General features: G+C 38.3%; 1 protein-coding gene and 1 pseudogene across 1 annotated transcript; one reads left to right on the forward strand and one right to left on the reverse strand.

Moving 5' to 3' along the window:
• Window positions 1–1,739: 1,739 nt before the first annotated feature.
• Window positions 1,740–3,463, reverse strand: LOC105491676 (iron-sulfur clusters transporter ABCB7, mitochondrial pseudogene; annotated as a pseudogene).
• Window positions 3,464–14,087: 10,624 nt separating this feature from the next.
• Window positions 14,088–15,029, forward strand: LOC105491583 (olfactory receptor family 11 subfamily A member 1). Its single transcript, XM_011758100.2, has one exon. The coding sequence runs from the start codon at window positions 14,088–14,090 to the stop codon at window positions 15,027–15,029; it is 942 nt and encodes a 313-aa protein (XP_011756402.2).
• Window positions 15,030–24,229: the final 9,200 nt, after the last annotated feature.

Below are 24,229 nucleotides of genomic sequence, written 5' to 3' on the forward strand. Positions count from 1 at the left end.
ATTTTGCACAATGAGATAGTAATAGTTTAAGTGAAAATTCCTAACTTTCTGTTAAGACACTGCTGACTTCTGTAAAAGATATCTGGGTTACAGTGTACCAGGAAAGTTCCATCACTTTGACAGTGGAAAGAACTGTTTAAAAGAACATCTTACTTTTGCTAACAGAGGGAACGGGTTTATTATGTGAGTTATCTGAAGCAGTGCTGTCCCATCTCTTGGCTTCCCTCACCCACATTGGAAGAAGAAGAATTATCTTGGGTTACCCATAAAATACACTAACACTAACAATAGCAGACGAGCTAAAAAAAACCAGAATTGCAAAAACAATTTAATGGTTTAAGACGTTTCTAAATTGTGTTGCGCCGCATTCAAAGCCATCGTGGGCAGCATGTGGCCCACAGGTCTCAGGTTGGACAAGCTTGATCTAAAGTGTTGTAAGTTTTCTTGGTAGCAACAAATCTTCAGTTTATTTGGTTTTTGGTTTATATTCTCTTTTTGGACACTGCCTTTGATATAGAGTAAAACTGACGGGTGATTGAACAAACTGATGGGCGCCTAACATACTTGACACCCAGCATGGATATTTTATGCCATCCCTTTGTGTAAGAAAATTATTTTCAGTAGAAATCATGAAATAGAATTAATAATAATAATACTAATGATCAGAAAGGAAGTAGAGATAGTGAAATATTCTTTTATTAAACTCTGAATATGTATTCATGCCAACAATATAAAAGGAAAAAGTAAGAAATGATATTTGAAAATTTTATTAAACTTGTACCTACATGTTGGTCTGTTTTAGCAATGCATAATGATATTCTAGTTTAATAAATATTCAAAGAACAATTAAACTTCAACTTAGAGATATTTTTCAATAAAATATTCAATGAAAATATTCATATTCAGTTTACATATACACTAAAATGTGTACTTACCAAATACAAAAAATTACACCTCACAAATTGTTTTACTAATTTAGCTTTAAATGCACATAAAAACTCCAGTGGCAACAGAGATGGAATTGAAGTAAGTCTGTTTTTCTATCGTTAGTCACTATACTGTCATTATTTATTCATAATCTATTGTTTCAAAGTAGGACATAAGTAGTACTGTAGAAGTTAGCGAAATGAACTAAGTCCTGAAATGAGCTGGAGATTCCAAATTCTTACTGTCTAATCAACAGTTGTTAATTGTTAAAATAAGTGACTTACCTGGTAGTTGAGTCTGAAATGTGCAATGCCACCTATTTAAGAGAGTTATTTGAATTAGCTTCCAGGTAGAATATGTTTCTTAAAGTTTAAGTAATAAAAATGTGCTAATTTGAATATTACAGATACGTTATTAAAAGACAATGGTAACTGCAGGAATAGCAACTTAGACCAATAAAAGATTTTTGTGTATGAAGTGGGGAGGAGTACTTTGTGACTGACATTACTTAGAATAGTGACTGCAAAGGTGTAATATAAAGCGGAACAACTTTAGTTGGTTTTATTATTGTTTTAAAATTATCTACAGGCAATGCCTTATTGCCTCCACCTGGACAAACTGCTGCCATTGTCTCACTCTTGGCAGTGCACTGGTACAAGTTGTATTACATTATTGTTTATGAAAATCCCATGTATTTGAAAAATAACTTCATGAAAAAATGAAAAACAATATCAGAACAGAAAACCATTATTTCTAGGAAGGCACAGATCACCAGACATAAACTCTCTTGCTACTACCACAGCGCTCTCACCTACAAGCTCACCTACTGTCTGGGAGGTCAACCTGTACAGCCCTTTACAACACCTGCTGACACAAGTGCATGGTGCTCAGGAAGGAGGCAAGCTTTTTCTGACTGCTGCTACCATCAGTGCCCACACCACCCAAGCTAACCAGGAGGCCATGAGCCACTCACCCACCTTGTATGCTGCTAACTAGGACCTCCTTTGAGAAAGCCGCCACACAAAGACTATAACCAAGGAAATCAAAGAGTCTTTGCCATTGACACCCAGAAGCAAAGCCAAATGGCCCCACTCAATACACACCATATCACTTCCTCAAAGAAAAGAATCACCTGTGGTGTGATCTGAAGGGGAGATGCCATCACTTTGTCTTTAATTCGGGTGTCTACCTTGAGTATAGTAAACAAGGTGTTCATATCTATGAGTGCTTGTCTAGTCTCTCTGTATACAGTTTCCAGAAAGTTCAGGGTTAATGAAAGCTGAAAAAGCAGTCCATTCACCATTACTAGATTTTCAACAGTAAGGCCACAATTTCCTGACTGGTGAGGATCATTATAGCTGTTAAACTGACACTGAAAATAGCACTTTGACCAAAGTTCAGCATAGCCAGAGTAGAGGTACTTTTCAATGAAGCAGTCTCATATGTCTTCAAAAATCCATCATATCTCTGTGCTTCATATCTTTCATTATTAAAATACTTCACAGTTTCATAATTCAGCAGTGAGTCTATAGCAGCATTACCTGCATCGTTATCTGCCTGGTTCATTTCTATTCTAAATCTAGTTTTCCACTGTGTGACTGCAACTGTGAATGCTGTGTATGTACCAAGTGTTCCGAGGCTTACCAAAGCAAACTGGGCACTGCATTTGTAATAAAAAACACCACTAATAAGCATCACTTCAAACATGATAGGAAGACGTACTCAGGTACACTAAAGTACTCAGGACAAAACTGATACCCCTTGTTCCTCTGTCAATAGCCTTAGATAAAGCTCCAGTCTGTCTGCTCAGGTGAAAACCCAGATCCAGGTTGTGAAGATGGAGAAAGACATTTTTGGCTATTTTTCGGATTGAATTTTGAGCTAACTTGCCAAATATTGCATTTCGATCTTCATTAAAAACAGCAGCTCCAGCTCTTGATACACCACAGCCAATCAGAACTGCTGTTGCCATGGTTGCAACTGTATTTGGTGCATCATTCAGGTTCAGCAAGTTTCCCAATATCTGGTTGAGGCTGTCTACAGCATATTTAAACATAAAGGGAACCATAATGTTCATGGCCTTTGCACCACCCCAAAATCTCAGAGAAATGGCAATTCTAGCTCGTAAATCTGGCCTGTCTTTGGGCTACACATAAGAAACCATTGCTTTTATGATTTTCCGAGTATCAACATCTTTTAATCATTCTTTTGGGTCTGTGTGGAGTCCTCCTCCTGCATGACCATGCCAACATGTCCTCTTTTCTATCAGTGGCCATACCTGGAGAGCCTTTGCAACAGCTAAGAACTGCCTTGAATTGTCTTTTCCCACTCTCTGCCATGTGATACTTTTCAATGACTTTGAGATCTGCTGGTAGGCTGGAGGGGGTCCCAAGGCGCCGAGCTGATGTGACCTCCATTGCAGACCTGAGCTGCTAACAGTGACTAAAGGCCGGATCGGAATCGCTGAGTGCTGGCGCTTTTCGAAAGCAGCCGCTGCTGCCGCCCAACGCCAAAAACGCTTTGCGAACAGCGCCATCTTGAGCGAGGAAATAGGAACCGAGAGAAGAGGATTGTGGGTCACTGGCGGACTGAATTCCGTATTTTATCTTTTCTTATTGCATTTTCAGAACTGAAGGTATAGCTGACAGAGCACTGAACTAGGCTAGGGTTTTAATCCTGGCTCCATGACTAACCTACTCTATAACTTGGTACAATTCACTTCACTTTCCCGAGACTCATATTTCTTATCTTTAAAATGCAGACACAGCTGATTATTATTCACTGCAGTTACATTCTATAAAGTTGCATTGAACCCTGTAGGAGCAAATACTAAATCTCTCCTTGCTTTAGGGGAGATGCAGGGTTAGATTCCTATGAGTTTTTTGTCACATTTTTGTCACCTGATCAATAAATAACCTTATTGTAAGTGTGTTTCTGTTTAAACACATCTTATGTAAGATATATCATTGATCATTAACTTTGAATCCACAGCCAACAGCCCTATAACACATGCTTGAACAGAGCTTATCTAGCAAATGTATTTTCTCCATAAGATCCATCGCAACCTTTTTGTGCTCAGGAGCACCAGACATCACTTCAGTGCTACATTTAGGGCTATTTAGAATTATGAAATCACCAAAAAACAAACAAAAACTGTGAAAAATGTGGCATTCAGCAAATCGTGAAATAATGAAAAGGACACTTGTTGATGGTATGATAGCTGAAACAAGAGGACAGAGTGTTTCCTTGTTCAGCATCAGGTGGGGATGCATGCAGTGTGTCTCAAATTTTTTGTCACTGTGTTCATGCACTTGTTCATGAATGACTGCGAAAGTGCTGTGAGTATTGATCTAGGGGTTAAAAATAGATGTAGGGAGCAGGTGATTTTGCAAATACTGAATCCACAAATAATGAAGGTCAGTTCTATTGCTAGTCATGTCTACTGGTGGAATCTTTGGAACTTTCTTTTCAACTGGACATTGTGTTAATATATTTTCAGAAGGCCAGGGATTATGAATCAAATGACCATTTTAATTTTTTCCTTTGTCCATTTATGCATTTTTGCTTATTCACTAATCATTTATGACACAGCTAAAATATTCTTGGGATATAAAGACAAATAGGATATGCCATCTGCCCTGGATAATACTTACTTCTAATTTGTAGTCTAGTGAAGAGGAAATCTGAATGGCAAGACTATGTAAATCTCTAACAGAAACCACAAAGAGCTGTAATTTGTTTTTGTAAAATCCTGCTGAGTTGAATACTATCTCTTTTGTATTAAAATGTATTGTTAATCCTCAAGAAGTTTTCAAAGATATAAGATCAAACAATATTTTGGATTAGGTCCATGATGTACTGTTATTAAAGATTCCATGGATTCAGATTGCCTAGGATGCCTAGGCTGGGGTCTAAGGAACAAATAACCAGAAAACATCACTGAGCTCGTGCTTATGAAATATTCTAGTAACATGGGAGACTCATGGAAACGTGTGTTCTCTTTTCCAACTGGAATTACTGATACAAAGTAGAATATATATGTGACCAAGACCAAACAACATAAATGGTTGTCAAATTTGAGCTTGAAGTTAGCCCCCGTAAAGCATCCCATAGCCATTTCTGAGAGTTTGCAAGATGCGTTTGGGAATGACTCCTCTGGTCCTTCCTCTCCTGTGTCTTTTCTGTGCCTTCAAGCTGCTGCTCTGTTAGTGCTGACTGCCTCTTTTTATTTAGTTATCCTTTGCAGTGGTTGGCATTGCTTTCTCCACCCTGGCTGTGGGAACAGCAACCACTGTCCCCTGTACCTGCTTTTCCTAAGCAAGGGTACAGGCCCTCTTAGAATTCTCCTAGTACAACCTAGATCAAGTTGTAGCTTATGGAATAATTTGCTATAGTTCCAACTTAATGGGAAGTAAATGTAATGCAGAGAATTATGTGCCATTATGCTGATCCACATACACTTGAATTCTACCAGGTAATTCATGTGGCCAAGGGTATATTTCGTCTCATTTAGAACTGCTTGTAATCTTTTCACATGTTTCAGTTTAGGCCAAATTGATCCCAGGACACAAAGGAAGGTAGAAATGTATTTTTCATGCTAATATAGCACCTACTTTTGGAGACCTCATTTGTACCCCAGGATTAACCTCTCACCGGGTGATTAACAATACAAACATCTACTCCCCACAGATCTTTGTCTTTATCCATGGGAATGTGGTCTGGACTGATGACCTTAAAAAGTTCATAAAAAGTATTTTAACAAAAAGTTTGCTAAAAAATCTCTAAAAATTAAGGTTAGTCAGATGTTCCCATCTTAAACTTGAATTCTCTCTGAAGTTGTGTTTGTCTATCAAACCAAATTCAACAGTATATTGAAAGGATCTTTCACCATGATCAAGTGAGATTCAGCTTTGAGATGCAAGGATGGTTCAACACACAAATCATTAAATGTGATATACAACATTAACAGAATGAAGGATAAAACCATATGATCATATAAATAGAACACAAAATGGTGAAAGAAAAGTCTTTTTAATAAATGATGTTGGAAAAACTGAATATCCACATGCAGAAGAATGAAATTGGACCCTTATGACACTCAATATATAAGAATTAACTCAAAATGGACGAATGACTTAAACATATGACTGTAAACTGTAAAACTATTAGAAGATAATATAGGAGAAATGTTCCATGACATTGGTCTGGGCACAATTCCTTCTATATGATCCTCAAATCATAGACAACAAAACCAAAAGTAAACAAATGGGATTGCATCAAATTAAAACATTTCTCCACAACAAAGGAAACAACAGAGTGAAAAGACAACCCACAGGTTGAGAGAAGATATTTGTGAATGATACACGGAAGTGGCTAGCGTTCAAGTTATATAAGGAATTCAAACAAATCAATAACAAGAAAACAAATAAATCAATTTTAAAATGAGCAAAGCACCTGAATAGACATTTCTCTAAAGAAGACATACAAATGACAAACAGGTACGTGAAAAAATGCTCAACCTCACTAGTCATCAGGGAAATACAAATTAAATTCACGATGAGATATCACCTCACACTTGTTAGAATGCCTGTTACAGAAAAGATGAAAGATAAGTGTTGATGAGAATTTGGAAAAGGAGAACTCTTATACACTTTTGGTGGAAGAGTAAATTAGTACAGTCATTAAATACACTGTGGAGGTTTCTGAAAAATTCTGAAAAAATTAAAAATAGAATTATCATATGACACAGACTCATCCCTTGTCTGTGTATGTATCCAAAGGAAATAAGATTAGTATCTTGAGGAGATATCTACACTTTCATGTTAATTGTAGTATTATTCACAATAACCAAGACATGGAGTAAACCTAAGCATCCATCAACAGATGAATGGATAGAGAAAATGTGGTATATATGTGTAGTGGAATACTATTCAGCCTCAAAGAAGAAGGAAATTCTGTTGTTTGCAATAACATGGGTGAATCTAGAGGGCTTTATGTTAAGTGAAATAAGTCAGGCACAGAAAGACAAATACCACATGATCTTCCTTATATATGAAATCAAAAAGTCAAACTCAGAAACAGAGAGTAGAATGGTGGTTACCAGGGGTTGGCAGAAAGGGAGAGAATTGAGAAAATATTGGTCAAAGATTACAAAAATTACAGTTAGGCAGGAAGGATAATTCAGTATGAAAGCGTGACTGTACTTAAAGAATTGTATATGTAAAAATTGCTAAAAGAGTAGATTTGAGTGTTCTCATCACAAAAACATGGTAAGTATGTGAGGTAATGGCTCATGTAAATTAGCTTGATTTTGTCATTCCATAATGTATACATATATCAAAACATCATGTTATACATCATAAATATATACAGTTTTAAGTTGTCAATTAAAAATCATAATAACTTAGGCTAACTAAAAAATACTAAATTTTTCTGAAAGTTTTGTTTTCAAGACACATACACTTTCCTTTTAGCATATGCTGCAGTTTGATGAAAAAAATAAATGATTAAGAGAACCCCTCCTGCCTGCCAAGAAAAAATAGGGTGGCATTTACTGTGAGCTACAGACAGTAGACAGAGTAGTTCAGAGAAAAAGTGTTCTCTGTTGGTCAGGGAGAAAGTGGAACTGAATTAAGGGTCTGAGTTTGATAAATGACACAGAAGTGCCTTCAACACACTCCTAGGGATGAGAAATAAATGTATCAGCCTGATTTCTGTAGAAACTTCAAAAAAGGGAGTAGTTGGAGACAAAGTTGTCAGGCAGTAGTTTGGTCAGGAAGGATATTGAAACACTACATAACCATTTGAACTTCATTTTGTAACATCATGCCAGCTTCCTTCTCCTTAAATCAGGCTCAGCGTTGGCAAGATTTTGCTTACCTATATAAAACACCCCTACTAAGGGTGGTACCTATTGAAACAATTGCCTGGGATGGTAAGAGGGCAATTTGGAGGCTGTAAATTGGAGAATGAAAGTTCAGAGCAGGCTCCTGGGAGGACCACTGTTCGTAATGGGGAATTTAGGGATGTTGCAGAGAAATTAGAATTTTCAGGTGAGTTATGGGGAAGAGACTAGGAATTGGGGCTTGAGATGGTTGGTGAAATGGAGAGCATTTGTCTCCAAGGGAATGGAAAGGTGGGCTCCATTTGGCTCTTTGGTTTCTGCTCCATTTATGGTCAAGCCAACAGTTCAGGAAACCGCCTTTGAAAAAACACAATTTCCTTAGGGGCCTGCTATATCTTGCTCATTTAAGGCTGCTCTCCAGTAAACATGTAATTGGTTCTCAGGGGCCTCTCCCTTTTTGGCAATTGCCTGCCCTCCCATGTGATAGAGGGAAAGGACTGTGATGAGGGGACAAAATAGTCTGAGAGCTAGAAAAGGGAATGGAGGGTGAAAGAGAAATGGCTCAGGAGTGGAGGGTAACAAGAGTGACATTTGTAATCAATGTCCTACGTTACTTCAGATTGAGCTCAAGCAGGGAGGGAGCTGAAGGTAGGAAATCACAACATTCTGAAGTCTTCAGCAAATCTTAGCAGATAGTCTCCTCCTCACCATCCTGTCTTTAGAGAACAGGGTCGCTATTTCAGGTGTGTTTATTTTTGTATAATTCTTTACATCTTAGTTCACAGATTCTTTAAAAAAGTTAAATGGCTGGTTTTTATAGCTGTTTATCCTGTAATCAGTAGTAACTTTCAATTAACCCAGAGAGTCAAAAAGTCTTTTATTAAAAATCATTTCAAGAAGTCCCGCCGTTATTTCTCTAGAATTCCAGTGCTGCTATTTTCTCCATTGGATTTTTTAAAAGGTTGATTTCTAATCCTTTTGGATACATACTAACTTATTTTTTAAATTCTCCCTTCTGTTTCAGAGATGGGGAACAGTAGATATTCATGCTCCCCACGCTTCAGAAGCGAGACACCCTCATACTAATGTTTTCATGGTGTAAAATTTTCCTGCTGCTATCCCATGGCTTGACAAAACTGGGATATGCTTAAAATTCTACTGTTTTCTTTTAAAACCTTTTAAGTATATTTTAATGTTTTATTATGGAGTAATTACTGAAGAGACTTGAGGAGAATTAACAGATTAAAAAATCAAACTGAATTTTTTTTGTTTTCTGCTTATAAAGATAACATGTTTGTTTAGCAGACATTTCAAAATATATGAGAATAATTTTTTTTAATTCCTAAAGATGAATTAAAATGTACAGTTTTGTATATATATTTTAAACTAGTTTTTCCTGGAATATTCTTTGAATTGCTAGTTTTAATTAAGGACTCTATGCTATCTCAGAGTCTGGGGTGAATGAGGGTTATGGTTTTTACTTAGAATTGAGTGTGTGACTGACTGTTCTTTAGACAACAGACAGGCATTTTGCACTATTCTCACTTCTCTACCAGTTAGTATGGTGAAATTCATGTTGATTTCAAACTCTTCCTGCAGTTTTTTGAATTTTCCAATTCCAAATTCAGCTCTACTGCTTGGAGTTTTCAACTCTAAATTCATCAACTTCCTTTATTCCCTGATTCCCCTCTGTCTTTAAGGGAATAACAGCCTCTCATATATCCTACTGTTGCTGTGTTTTTCCCATTTCTCTTCTTTTCATATCTACTTTTACAGATTTAGGGGTACAAGTGCAGTTTTGTTACATGAATATATTGTGTAGTGGTTAAGTCTGGGCTTTTAGTGTAACCATCACCCAGATAGTGTGTATTATACTCATTAGGTAATTTCTCATCCCTCACCGCTTCCCACCTCACTTTTCCAAGTCTCCAATGTCTATTATTCTGAATTCTGTGTTCATGTGCACACATTATTTAGCTCCCACTTATAAGTGAGAATATGCAATATTTGACTTTCTGTTTCTAAGATATTTCACTTAAAATAATAGCCTCTAGCTCCATTCATGTTGCTGCAAAAGACATGCTTTCATTTTTTTTTATGGCTGAGTAGTATTCCATGGTATATGTACACACAAAAGCCACATTTTCTTTATCTAGTCGTCTCTTAATAGACACTTAGATCGATTCCATATCTTTGCTATTGTGAGTAGTGCTGTGATAAACATATGAGTGCAGGTATCTTTTTGATATAATAATTTCTTTTCCATTGAGAAGATACCCAGTAGTGAGATTATTGGGTCGAATGGTAGTTCTATTTTTAGTTATTTGAGAAATCTCCAATGTTTTCCATAAAGGTTGTACTAATTTTTATTTTCACCAACAGTGTATAAGCATTCTCATTTCTCAGAATCTTCACTAAAATCTATTGGTTTTTTACTTTTTTTGTTTGTTTGTTTTTGAGATGGAGTCTCGCTCTGTCGCCCAGGCTGGAGTGCAGTGGCGCCATCTCAGCTCACTGCAAACTCTGCCTTTCTCCTGCCTCAGCCTTCCGAGTAGCTGGGACTACAGGTGTCTGCCACCATGCCCCACTAATTTTTTGTATTTTTAGTAGAGACGGGGTTTCATCGTGTTAGCCAGGATGGTCTTGATCTCCTGACCTCGTGATCCGTCCACCTCTGCCTCCCAAAGTGCTGGGATTACAGGCGTGAGCCACCGCGCCCGGCGGTTTTTTACTTTTTAACAGTAGTCATTCTGACTGGTTTAAGATGGTATCTCATTGTGGTTTTAATTTGTGTTTCCCGGATGATTAGTAATTTAAGTCCTCAAATCCCACTACTTTCTCTTTACTTCCTCTTTTTTCCCACTCCCTCATTATTTGAACAATAGAGTTGGGAATGTAGTATTCTGAAAATCCAGGATGATGTTTCTTTTTTGTATGAAAATACTTCTCATTTGGGGGAAATTTTAAACACTCCAAAGAACGTTTTGGTTATGGAGGGGAAATCAATTATATTTCCACACACTCTGTTTGTAGGCTCTATGACACTCCCTTTCCCCCCCACGCATACAATCATTTAAATTATGAATTCACTTTGGGGATAGAAGGCAGACATTTTTCACCTGGCCTCATTTGCAAACAACTTAATACCCTAAGATGCCCATAATATTTATAATTCACTCTTTGCTTTCGTTCCCATCTAGGCTGTTATTTTCAAATCACATGTCTGGACTGAAAGTAAATGATGCCTGAGGATATTTTAATGTGTTCTCTCTCTTCCCATATTGGGTGGGAAGGCTGGGATTTGCAAAGACTGGAGCCTTTGTGGTGCCTACAGATTGCCACCTGGGTATGCAGGCCTCTGACTGCTGCCCTCTTTATCCTCTCATGTTTAGAAGTCAATAGAACTTTCTTTCCTTTGATTTCCCTAACTTTCTCTTTTCCTCAGTCTGCATTACTGGAAATAGAATCTCTAGGATGACTGGAATAAGAGAAACGATAAAATGTTTCTTTTATGGAATGGATTGGAATAGGTACAGATTATAAATGGATTGGAATAGACACATGTCAGTTTGATAACAAAATCATGAAACTTATGTTTGTCCTTAATACCTTGTTCTCTATTATACTTCCTCCTGATTTCCACCAGCTGAAAGGCTGTCATCTAAAAGAAGGATTTTTTAAAAACTTATTAACTGGAGGATGAATGAGTGGAAACTACAGGAAGCCAAATCTTGGCTTCTAAAAGGAACAAACTGCTAAGAGTCAATATGATCCAATGATAGTCTTGATTTCCAGGGGAGGTAGTGGTCATAAGCTATTTATTATTAGAGGTGTTCTTGCCTGATTTACTTGCTCACTTCTCTCCTGGGCAGGAATGCTATAGAAAGACTCCAAGCCTCAGATTGAGTTTGGACCAGATAAAATAAACTAGAGTTAAAGATGGCCCACATAGGGAGTGCCAAATTCACTCACAAGGAAATGCAGATGGGTGCAAAGGGTAAGAGAATAGCTTTAGAGACAGGAGTTGGAGGGCAATAACAGAACCTGTGGCATTTTGTAGTCTATGAAGAACAGAATTCTTCTCTGATCAATTCATATGGGTTTAGGTTAAGGAAGACATGGTGTTAAACATTAAGTATTAATTGAGTTTTTATCTTTTTGTAAGACTTTTGGGTACAGTAGCAGTTATAAAAATTTAAATCCTGTGCTAAATGAACTTTTAGTCTTTTGGGAAAGAGAAAGTGCATACTATAAGATAATTGATGATCAATTCAAGGCAGCATATATTTCCACATCAGGTATCAGATGGGTGGGGCCATCCCTTCTTTCACTCTTGTTACCTTGGATCTAGCTTATATAATACTATTTAAATTTAGCTTGAAACATACCACCTTATTGTTTAAAAGCCTTCAGATGTGCCTTGCTGCCTATAGAATGAAGCTCTAGTTCCTTCTTGTGACAAGCAAGGTCCCCAGACTCTGATCCTTTCTCTCCATATCTTTCCCCATTCTTCACCCCAATCCTAATGCTCCTTCAGAATTGAGGGGATTTTTTGAGCTACCCTTGGCTACTTACCCCCTGCTACCTCTTTCCCCTCCTCACAGCCAATGTTGTTTCTTGCCTCAGTGTGTACTCATGGTTTTCCTTTTACCTGAAATGCCCTCACCTCCATTCTTTCCATTTTCCACTTCAATCAGTGGGCAGTTCAGCATCATTTCCTCCCAGAACTATTTCTTTCAGGTTGAACTCATTAACGCTCTTTTGGTATATTGCAATTTTCTGTTGATATGTCCATCTGCCACACAAGAGTGTAAGCTCCTTAAGACTATGAATCAGTTTTGTTTGGCCCGCTATCCTCAGAAACAGATGTAATATTTTCTGAACACCAGATCCTTAGTACGTGATTGGGAGAGAAATAAAGGGCTCCATTAGTCAAGGGGGATTCTTGGTAGAGATGAGTCTTAAGCTGGGTCTTTGAGGGTTTAACATTAGCAATGAGCAGAGGTATGGAAAATGGGATTCCATTCAAAAGGCAGATTTGATCTTAGGCAAAACTACAAAACAGTATGCCGTGAAGGCTCCCAGCACCGTGGTCCCTGAGGCATCTAGTTTTTCACCTCTTAGGCAACTGATGTTCTAGACTGTTTGTGTTAAAGATAACTTACATTTTTATGATAATAAACATAATGTATGTTTATTAATCCCATATTCTAGAAAGTAACTCTGTTAATATTATGTATTTATAATATTTATTTATATATCTGCTTTTTTTCCTCTACCGTTCTCAACTGTTTCTAATCATTCCCTGTGTTCTCTCTCATTGTCTTCAGTTAATAAACACACATTGCTTTGAATAGCATATGAAAAACTTCCAGCAGGTGCAGCAGAGCCATTTTTAGATATTTAGAAGTGTCATGCTCAATTACAACTCTTTGCTTTTACATATACTTTCCTGCCAGGGTTGCCCTGCCTGGTCTGGTTTCCTGTCTTTTGCCTGGCCAACTCTTAATTGGCCCTCAAAACTTAGCCTACTTGCTTCTATCTTCAGAAAGCCTTCCCTGACCTTGACCCCATACCTTCTGCCCCACAACCCTAGCCTGGGTTTGGTCCTTCTCTGCTCCCACAGCACCGACTTCCTTCTCTATTACCATTTACCACATTTTCACTACCACCTCCTGAATGACTTGATGAAATTACTATTTAAGGAAGGCAAAAAGTGGAGAATATATAAGAATTATCCAAGGAACAGTTGGTAAGATATCACTGATTGGGAGATGGGGAATTAAACAGGGGCTTGAGATAATGAGAAGAATGTAGATAGTGACCATGGGAATTAGACAGAATTCTCAAACCACTCACAGAGGAATTGCTTGTGATTGAGGAAAATAAAAGAGTTTGTGGTTGTGGGCCATGTCCCTCTATCACACATTTGGAGAATATTACACAAGAAGAAGGCTGTGGTTGACTATATAGATAAGAATAATAGAGCTGATTATGTGATAGAGGTAGTAGATTGAATAAATGGGGTAAAGGTCTTTGAAAGACTAAAATTATGAATTTGGATAAACTCTTTTGAGCCTTAAAGAATACGCACAATTAAGGAAGGCAGGGAAGGTGAGAGTTGGGGAAGGAATGACAACTAAGAAGGGGGATAGTTGAAGACTTGTGTGAGCGATTCTTGTTTTAGAGACTCATTTTTGTCTTTTTTGCTTTGTTTTGTTTTAGCTCTAATAACCTTAGACTTGGTATAGAAGATATAGAGACACGCTAAAATTTCTCCCCCAATTATTGCCAAGCAGAAATTTGGATGATCGACATGGAAATTATCCCCATAGGAAACGAAACTATTACTGAATTTGTCCTCCTTGGCTTCTATGACATCCCTGAGCTGCATTTCTTGTTCTTTATTGTATTCACTGCTGTCTATGTCTTCATCATCATAGGGAATATGCTGATTATTGTAGCAGTGGTTAGCTCCCAGAGGCTCCACAAACCCATGCATATTTTTTTGGTTAATCTGTCCTTCCTGGAGATTCTCTACACATCCGCAGTGATGCCAAAAATGCTGGAGGGCTTCCTGCAAGAAGCAACCATCTCTGTGGCTGGTTGCTTGCTCCAGTTCTTTATCTTTGGCTCTCTAGCCACAGCTGAATGCTTACTGTTAGCTGTCATGGCATATGATCGCTACCTGGCAATTTGCTACCCACTCCACTACCCACTCCTGATGGGGCCCAGACGGTGCATGGGGTTGGTGGTCACAACCTGGCTCTCTGGATTTATGGTAGATGGACTGGTTGTGGCCCTGGTGGCCCAGCTGAGGTTCTGTGGCCCCAACCACATTGACCAGTTTTACTGTGACTTTATGCCTTTAGTGGGCCTGGCTTGCTCGGATCCCAGAGTGGCTCAGGTGACAACTCTCATTCTGTCTGTGTTCTGCCTCACTATTCCCTTTGGACTGATTCTGACATCTTATGGTAGAATTGTGGTGGCAGTGCTGAGAGTTCCTGCTGGGGCAAGCAGGAGAAAGGCTTTCTCCACATGCTCCTCCCACCTAGCTGTAGTGACCACATTCTATGGAACGCTCATGATCTTATACGTTGCACCCTCTGCTGTCCACTCCCAGCACCTCTCCAAGGTCTTCTCTCTGCTCTACACTGTGGTCACCCCTCTCTTCAATCCTGTGATCTATACCCTGAGGAACAAGGCAGTACATCAGGCACTTCGGAAGATTCTCTGTATCAAACAAACACTTGATTGAAGGAGAGTAATGAAGAAGATTTCATTTTGGACTTCAGACACCTCCATTGGGAATTCTTCCAGGATGGGCTGGAGAGGAGTAACTTGGTCTTATTCGATCATTCTCTTTGAACTCTTCTGTAGTTATACTAAAAATGAAAATGATAGGGCAACAATTTTTTAAACTTTTATTTTAAGTTCAGGGGTACATGTGCAGGTTTTTTTACATAGGTAAACTTGTGTTATGGGGGTTTGTTGTACAGATTATTTCATCACCCAGGTATTAGGCCTAGTACTCATTAGTCTCCTGATTTTCTCCCTCCTCCCACCCTCCACCCTCAAGTAGGACCCGGTGTGTGTTGTTCCCCTCTATGCATCTATATGTTTTCATAATTTAGCTCCCACTTATGAGTGAGGACATACAGTATTTGATTGTCTGTTCCTGTGTTAGTTTGCTAAGGATAGTAGCCTCCAATTCCATCCATGTCCCTACAAAGGACATGATCTATTTTTTATGGCTGCATAGCATTCATTGGTGTATATGGACCACACCTTCTTTATTCAGTCTATCATTGATGGCGTTTAGGTTGATTCAATGTCATTGCTGTTGTGAATAGTGCTGCAATGAACATACATGTGCATGTGTCTTTATAATAGAATAATTTATATTCCTTTGGGTGTATGCCAAGTAATGGGATTGCTGGGTGGAATGGTATTTCTGTTTTTGGTCTTTGAGGAACTGCCACACTGTCTTCCACAATGTCTAAACCAATTTACATTCCCACCAACAGTGTATAAGCATTCCTTTTTCTGCACAACCTTGCCAGCATCTGTTATTTTTTGACTTTGTAGTAATAGGCGTTCTAACTGGTGTGAGATTGTATCTCATTGTGGTTTTGATTTGCATTTTTCTAGTGATCAGTGATGTTGAGCTTTCTTTCATATGCTGTTGGTTACCTGTATATCTTCTTTCGAAAAGTGTTGTTCATGTCCTTAGGCAACAATTTTTAAGTGCTAGTTTAAAAAATTATTTAAACTTTGATTAGTTCTTTATTAAATATGCCATAAATATTTAAAAATAGATACACAAAACAGCAGTACCAAAATAAATCTAGAAATATTGTTTTTTATATTATTGTTGTATGACATTTTAAAATTTATTTCTATGTGCATTTATATTTATACATACAAGTTGGATCATGGAGTTTGTAATCTGGTTTTTCACTGAACACTGTGTCACGAGCAACTCTATTAATAAGCATCTATTTCTTTATTCTTCTGGGCTTCATTGTGGGGCTGAACATGATTTGTTATTCTATTTTGGGAATTTTTAATTGTATTCTGTTCTTTTACTGTACATTGTTTACATCTGGATTTTCCTGTAATAAGCTTTTAGCACTTAAATTGCAAGATTTAAGGATATGTGTTTTTAAAAATCTAAAGCTGAATTCCTTTTACTTTTAAACTTCTTTTCTTGTAGAACATTTCAAACATACACAAAAGAGAAGAGCATAGTGAACCCCCATGTGCCCCATGTAGCCATCACCCAGCTTCAACATCAACATTTTGCTAATCTTATTTTAATTAGCTACAGTTCCTTGTTTGTTTTCATGGAAAATTTTAGGGCAAATTCCAGATGTTGTGTAAGTATTATGTTGTGTAAGTTGTGTTTGTACATACTCCACATGTAAGTATTTAATATGATCTGTGACTGATAAAGACATTTTAAAAAACCATGCCCACCATATCATTATGATACTTAGCACAATCATCAGTATTTCCTTTATATCATCTAATACACAAGCCATGTACAAATTTCTCCATTGATCTTTAAGTAATTTCTTAAAATTAAGATCTAAACAAGGTTCAAACAATGCATTTTGTTATTGTCTTTCCAGTCCCTTTATAACATAGCAGACCCCACTTTTTTGTCATGCCATTGACTTAAGTTGCTATGTTATTTTTATTGAATCATGTCCTGAGACACATGATATTTGGTTGTCCCACTCTTAGAGATGCTATTTATATTATTGACCAGTGAGTTGAAGTGGTATCAGCCAGATCTATCTATTACTCAGTTTCTAATTAACATTTTCCCTAATATTTTAATCATCAATTGAGGAAAGGTGATGATTAATGCCTAGAGTGATTTAGTTCTTTGAATGTATTTCCCTTTAGTGTTTTGAATCTATTTAATCCTTTGAATGTATTTCCCTTTAATGTTTTGAATCTATTTAATCCTTTGAATGTATTTCCCTTTAATGTTTTGAATCTATTTGTAAACAATTCTTGTAAAATCTTTGTCTGCACATTCCTACACTTAGGTCATATCAGATTCAATTATTATTGATTTCTTTTTTTCTTGAATATTGATAACATTTTGTCATGCTTTTGTATGATTAGTATATTTCATTGAATTCAAGTTATTGTAGACATTCTGGGTATTTTCTTCAGAAGAATGTTGGCTTTTTTTTTGTAGCAGGTGCTAAAAGGAGAATCATTTGAATTTGGGTAGGCTTGGTTTTATGCTCTGATGGTATTGATCTGTGGAAAGTTCAAGGTGTTTTGCAAGTCTATATAACTCGAAGGGACTCAATCTCCACTTTCTCTCTTCCTTGTGGACATTGCCAGGGCTTAGTTTAGGTTGTTAAGCCAGATTTAGAGTAGGTTTTACTTACATTTGTGGTCCTTACTCTTAAAGCTTGGTCTTTGGGTATCTCCACTGGGTGGCAGTGGTGTTTATGAGGTGTTAATGAGATTTCTCTGCTTTAGTAGGGCAGAGAGCACACTGTCCTGGTGCTGCTCTTCTTTAAGCTTGGTGCACCTTTGGTATTTGTTTCCTTTCAATCCTGTAACAGCTTCTCTCTGGTAAGTCTCAAATAGTGTTGCCCTTCACATGTACAGTCTAGCTACCCGTCATAGCTCACCGATCCCTCCATTAATATATTTCTGAGGTCCCCTCTGCACAACTCTGGCCTCCCTGATACCCTATCCCACGGCTTCTAGTGGCCTCGGCTGCCCTAAATTTACTATGATTTTTATTTTGTTAGATCAGTGAGACTGCTGTGGTCTTCTGCTTGGGCCACAGCAAGGAAATTTTCCCAGGCAGAGAGCTGAGTGATTATGTGGCTCACCTGTGAGCTGTATTAACTGCTATTCACTGCCTGAAAGCAATTTCTTCACATACTTTGTCCTGTCTTACAGTTAATTGTGCTGGAGAGACTAGTCTAGACTAGTTATGCTATCATGGCCAGAAGCAGAAGCACACCCATAATGTTTTGAAAAATGGTTTTATTTTGGCAAATACCTTATTAAGCTATTGAAATAAACTGTGCATTTGAATATAAAATCTTCACTGATGAAGACTGACCATCTTCTTTTGCACTTCTCACAATGCCTTATTTATGACAAGTGCTCAATATATACTTACAGCATTGGGCTAATTTATATTCAATGATGATGAAGAAAATGATAAGGCGGGGAGAACTGTGGTAGTAGTGGATAGGTAAAAGAAGTGCCTAATGATAGTTATTATCAAGTCCTTGTTCTAAAATCCCAAGTCACAACTGTGAATTGTTAAAAATACCCAATCTGATGTAGAAAGATTCTAGCCAAGGTCTACAGGTTTTTATTCAAGAGAAATAATTCTGCCCATTTTATCTTACTTCGGTGGTATTATAAACTATTAATGTGAGTTAAAATGTGTATTTTTAACAATTTTTAGCCTACAAACTCCAGGAAAGGAGTTCTTGTACTCCTTACAAATCAGTTCTTATGGGAAAATATTTTCCTTTTATCTGAATATTTTCACTTATTTTTTCTAGTCTGGCTAAGTTTGGATTTTGGTTTCTGACCTCAGAAATCTTATAATATATTTTCCAGTGAAGCACAGAATGAATTGCATATTACATTTTAACTTCCTACTGGTGCCCTGGACTACAACTACCCTTACCGGTTTCCTGACTCATTGAATTTTTATCTCTGTTACTCACCTCCACAACACTCAGAGGTTGGCTTCCCTTTGATTTATTGTTGTTCAGTGTCCAGCCAAAGAATGGCCATTCAGAGGAAAAAAGTTTATTTGTATCACCACTTCCTGAGGAACAGAAGAAACCGTTTCTAAGGCCAGAGGAGATATATCAACTCAGATTATCCAGTCAGTAATCATTCATTCGAAAATAATTTCTGGACACATGTTATGACAAGTCATTAGATTAGAATTAGAAAGAAAACAAGAACTTCTAGATGATCCCCCCAAAAAGTCTGGGCTAAGCACAGGTTGTATAGAGATGCTGAACAGAGAATCCAGTCTGAGAATCTCAGGGGCACACTTTCTAAATTAGATCTGTATTTAATCTATGCATTGAGTTGTTCTCCTGAATAGAATTAATTATCAGGTGTTTGTTTAACCGGACCCTGATATTCATGGTGTACAATAACATGAACTATAGGGGGTGGTACAAATAGACACAATACATAGTCTCTGGTTTGATGTAATATATGACCTATGTAGAAAGACAAGCTGAACATAACAGACTGTCTGAACTAGTTACGTACATTCTCTTCATAATGCAATTCAACAAGTCCTTTCTCTGCATTGCACTTTGACAGTCTGTCTGAAAAAGGAATTCATTCATTGAGTGATGCATTGGCCAGTTGATATTTTTTTCAGAATCAAATTAATTAACATATATAGGAAACATAGTTTTGTTCTATTACAAAAGAAGAAGTACCTTTTTAAAAAAAAAAATTCTTTTACTTTTACCTAGCTTTCAATTCTCAGCCACAGAGTCAGGAACTCCCCACAAACTATCAAGCATAGCACAAGCACACAAATATATAAAACATTCTGAAAAGTGACAGAGTAACAGGGAAGAAAGTGCACAGAACCAGTTTCTTTTCTCCTACAAATGGTGATGATACAGGCAACATTAATGGGGCTGGAATTGAAGATACTGTGTTCAATATTCAGACGGCAATGAAGATGACATTGGCTATAGTAAGAGTGATGGTGAGCATCCTCATTGTTAAAACCACTGATTAAAATGCTAATGATGGAGGGGGGCGCCCAAGATGGCCAAATACGAACAGCTCCAGCCTCCAGCTCCCAGCGTGAGCGACACAGAAGATGGGTGATTTCTGCATTTTCAACTGAGGTACCAGGTTCATCTCACTGCGGTGGGTCAGACAGTTGGTGCTGGTCAGCGGGTGCAGCCTGACCAGCGAGAGCTGAAGCAGGGCGAGGCATTACCTTACCTGGGAAGCGCAAGGGGGAAGGGAATTCCTTGTCCTAGCAAAAGGAAATTGAGACACACAACACCTGGAAAATCGGGTAACTCCCACCCTAATACTGCTATTTACCAAGGGTCTTAGCAAATGGCACAGCAGGAGATTATATCCCACACCTGGTCCAGAGGGTCCCATGCCCATGGAGCCTCCCTCATTGCTAGCACAGCAGTCTGAGATCTAACAGCAAGGTGGCAGCAAGGCTGGGGGAGGGGCGCCCACCATTGCTGAAGCTTAAGTAGGTAAACAAAACCTGGAATTGGGTGGAGCCCACAACAGCTCAAGGAGGCCTGCCTGCCTCTGTAGACTCCACCTCTGGGAACAGGGCATAGCTAAACAAAAAGCAGCAGAAACCTTGGCAGAGGTAAATGTCCCAGTCTGACAGCTTTGAAGAGAGCAGTGGATCTCCCAGCACAGAGATTGAGATCTGAGAACGGACAGACTGCCTGCTCAAGTGGGTCCCTGACCGCTGAGTAGCCTAACTGGGAGACATCCCCCACTAGGTGCAGACCGACACCTCACACCTCACACAGCTGGCTACACCCCTGAGACGAAGCTTCCAGAGCAAGAATCAGACAGCAACACTCGCTGTTCAGCAATATTCTAACTTCTGCAGCCTCCGCTGCTGATACCCAGGCAAACAGGGTCTGAAGTGGACCTCAAGCAAACTCCAACAGACCTGCAGCTGAGGGTCCTGACTGTTAGAAGGAAAACTAACAAACAGAAAGGACAGCTACACCAAAACCCCATCACTATGTCACCATCATCAAAGACCAAAGGCAGATAAAACCACAAAGGTTTTATCTTTGTGGTTTTTTTGGGGGAAAAGCAGTGCAGAAAAGCTGGAAATTCAAACAATCCGAGTGCATCTCCACCTCCAAGGGAACGCAGCTCATCACCAGCAATGGAACAAAGCTGGACGGAGATTACCTTTGACGAGTCGAGAGAAAAAGACTTCAGTCGATCAAACTTCTCAGAGCTAAAGGAGGAACTACATAATCAGCACAAAGAAACTAAAAACCTTGAAAAAAGACTTGACGAATGGCTAACTAGGAGAACCAATGTAGAGAAGTCCTTAAAAGAACTGATAGAGATGAAAACCATAACAAGAGAACTATGTGACAAATGCACAAGCTTCAGCAACCGACTCGATCAACTGTAAGAAAGAGTATCAGCGATTGAAGATCAAATGAATGAAATGAAATGAGAAGAGAATTGTAGAGAAAAAAGAGTAAAAAGAAATGAACAAAGCCTCCAAGAAATATGGGATTATGTGAAAAGACCAAATCTATGTCTGATTGGTACGCCTGAAAGTGATGGGGAAAATGGAGCCAAGTTGGAAAACACTCTGCAGGATATCATCCAGGAGAACTTCCCCAACCTAGTAAGGCAGGCCAACATTCAAATTCAGGAAATACAGAGAACGTCACAAAGATACTCCTCAGGAAGAGCAACTCCAAGACACATAATTGTCAGATTCACCAAAGTTGAAATGAAGGAAAAAATGTTAAGGGCAACCAGATAGAAAGGTGGGGTTACCTACAAGGGGAAGCCCATCAGACTAACAGCAGATCTCTCGGCAGAAACTCTACAAGCCTGAAGAGAGTGGGGGCCAATATTCAACATTCTTAAAGAAAAGAATTTTCAACCCAGATGTTCATATCCAGCCAAACTAAGTTTCATAAGTGAAGGAGAAATAAAATCCTTTACAGATAAGCAAATGCTTAGAGATTGTGTCACCACCAGGCCTGCCCTACAAGAGATCCTGAAGGAAGCACTAAACATGGAAAGGAAAACAGGTACCAGCCATTGCAAAAACCTGTCAAAATGTAAAGTCATCGATGCTAGGAAGAAACTGCATCAACTAATGAGCAAAATAACCAGCTAATATCATAATGACAGGATCAAGTTCACACATAACAATATTAATCTTAAATGTCAATGGACTAAATGGTCCAATTAAAAGACACAGACTGGCAAATTGGATAAAGAGGCAAGACCCATCGGTTTGCTGTATTCAGGAGACCCATCTCACCTGCAGAGACACACATAGGCTCAAAATAAAGGAATGAAGGAAGATCTACCAAGCAAATGGCAAACAAAAAAAAGCAGGGGTTGCAATCCTAGTCTCTGATAAAACAGACTTTAAACCGTCAAAGATCAAAAGAGACAAAGAAGGCCATTACATAATGGTAAAGGGATCAATTCATCAGGAAGGGCTAACTATCCTAAATATATATGCACCCAATACAGGAGCACACAGATTCATAAAGCAAGTACTTAAAGACTTACAAAGAGACTTAGACTCCCATACAATAATAACGGGAGACTTTAACACCCCACTGTCAACATTAGACAAATCAATGAGACAGAAAGTTAACAAGGATATCCAGGAATTGAACTCAACTCTGCACCAAGTGGACCTAATAGACATCTACAGAACTCTCCACCCCAAATCAACAGAATATACATTCTTCTCAGCACCACATCACACTTATTCAAAAATTGACTACATAGTTGGAAGTAAAGCACTCCTCAGCAATGGCAAAAGAACAGATATTATAACAAACTGTCTCTCAGACCACAGTGCAATCAAACTAGAACTCAGGACTAAGAAACTCAATCAAAACCACTCAATGACATGGAAACTAAACAACCTGCTCCTGAATGACTACTGGGTACATAACGAAATGAAGGCAGAAATAAAGACGTTCTTTGACACCAATGAGAACAAAGATACATCATACCAGAGTCTCTGGGACACATTTAAAGCAGTGTGTAGAGGGAAATTCATAGTATTAAATGCCCACAAGAGAAAGCAGGAAAGATCTAAAATTGACACCCTAACATCACAGTTAAAAGAACTAGAGAAGCAAAAGCAAACACATTCAAAAGCTAGCAGAAGGCAAGAAATAACTAAGATCAGAGCAGAACTGAAGGAGATAGAGACACAAAAAACCTTCAAAAAATCAATGAATCCAGGAGCTAGTTTTTTGAAAAGATCAACAAAATTGATAGACCGCCAGCAAGACTAATAAAGAAGAAAAGAGAGAAGAATCAAATACAGAAAATAAAAAATGATAAAGGCGATACCACCACCAATCCCACAGAAATAGAAACTACCATCAGAGAATACTATAAACACCTCTACGCAAATAAACTAGAAAACCTAGAAGAAATGGATAATTTCCTGGACACTTACACGCTCCCAAGACTAAACCAGGACGAAGTTGAATGCCTGAATAGACCAATAGCAGGCTCTGAAATTGAGGCAATAATTAATAGCCTACCAACCAAAAAAGTCCAGGACCAGACAGATTCACAGCCGAATTCTACCAGCAGTACAAGGAGGAGCTGATAGCATTCCTTCTGAAACTATTCCAATCAACAGAGAAAGAGGGAATCCTCCCTAACTAATTTTATGAGGCCAACATCATCCTGATACCAAAGCCTGGCAGAGACACAACAAAAAAAGAGAATTTTAGACCAATATCCCTGATAAACATCGATGCAAAAATCCTCAATAAAATACTAGCAAACTGGATCCAGCAGCACATCAAAAAGCTTATCCACCATGATCAAGTGGGCTTCATCCCTGGGATGCAAGGCTGGTTCAACATACGCAAATCAATAAATGTAATCCAGCATATAAACAGAACCAAAGACAAAAACCACATAATTATCTCAATAGATGCAGAAAAGGCCTTTGACAAAATTCAACAGCCCTTCATGCTAAAAACTCTCAATAAATTCGCTATTGATGGAACGTATCTCAAAATCATAAGAGCTATTTATGACAAACCCACAGCCAATATCATACTGAATGGGCAAAAACTCGAAGCATTCCTTTTGAAAACTGGCACAAGACAGGGATGCCCTCTCTCACCACTCTTATTCAACATAATGTTGGAAGTTCTGGCTATGGGAATCAGACAA

Source organism: Macaca nemestrina, chromosome 5, assembly GCF_043159975.1.
Source record: "Macaca nemestrina isolate mMacNem1 chromosome 5, mMacNem.hap1, whole genome shotgun sequence".
Taxonomy (NCBI): domain Eukaryota; kingdom Metazoa; phylum Chordata; class Mammalia; order Primates; family Cercopithecidae; genus Macaca; species Macaca nemestrina.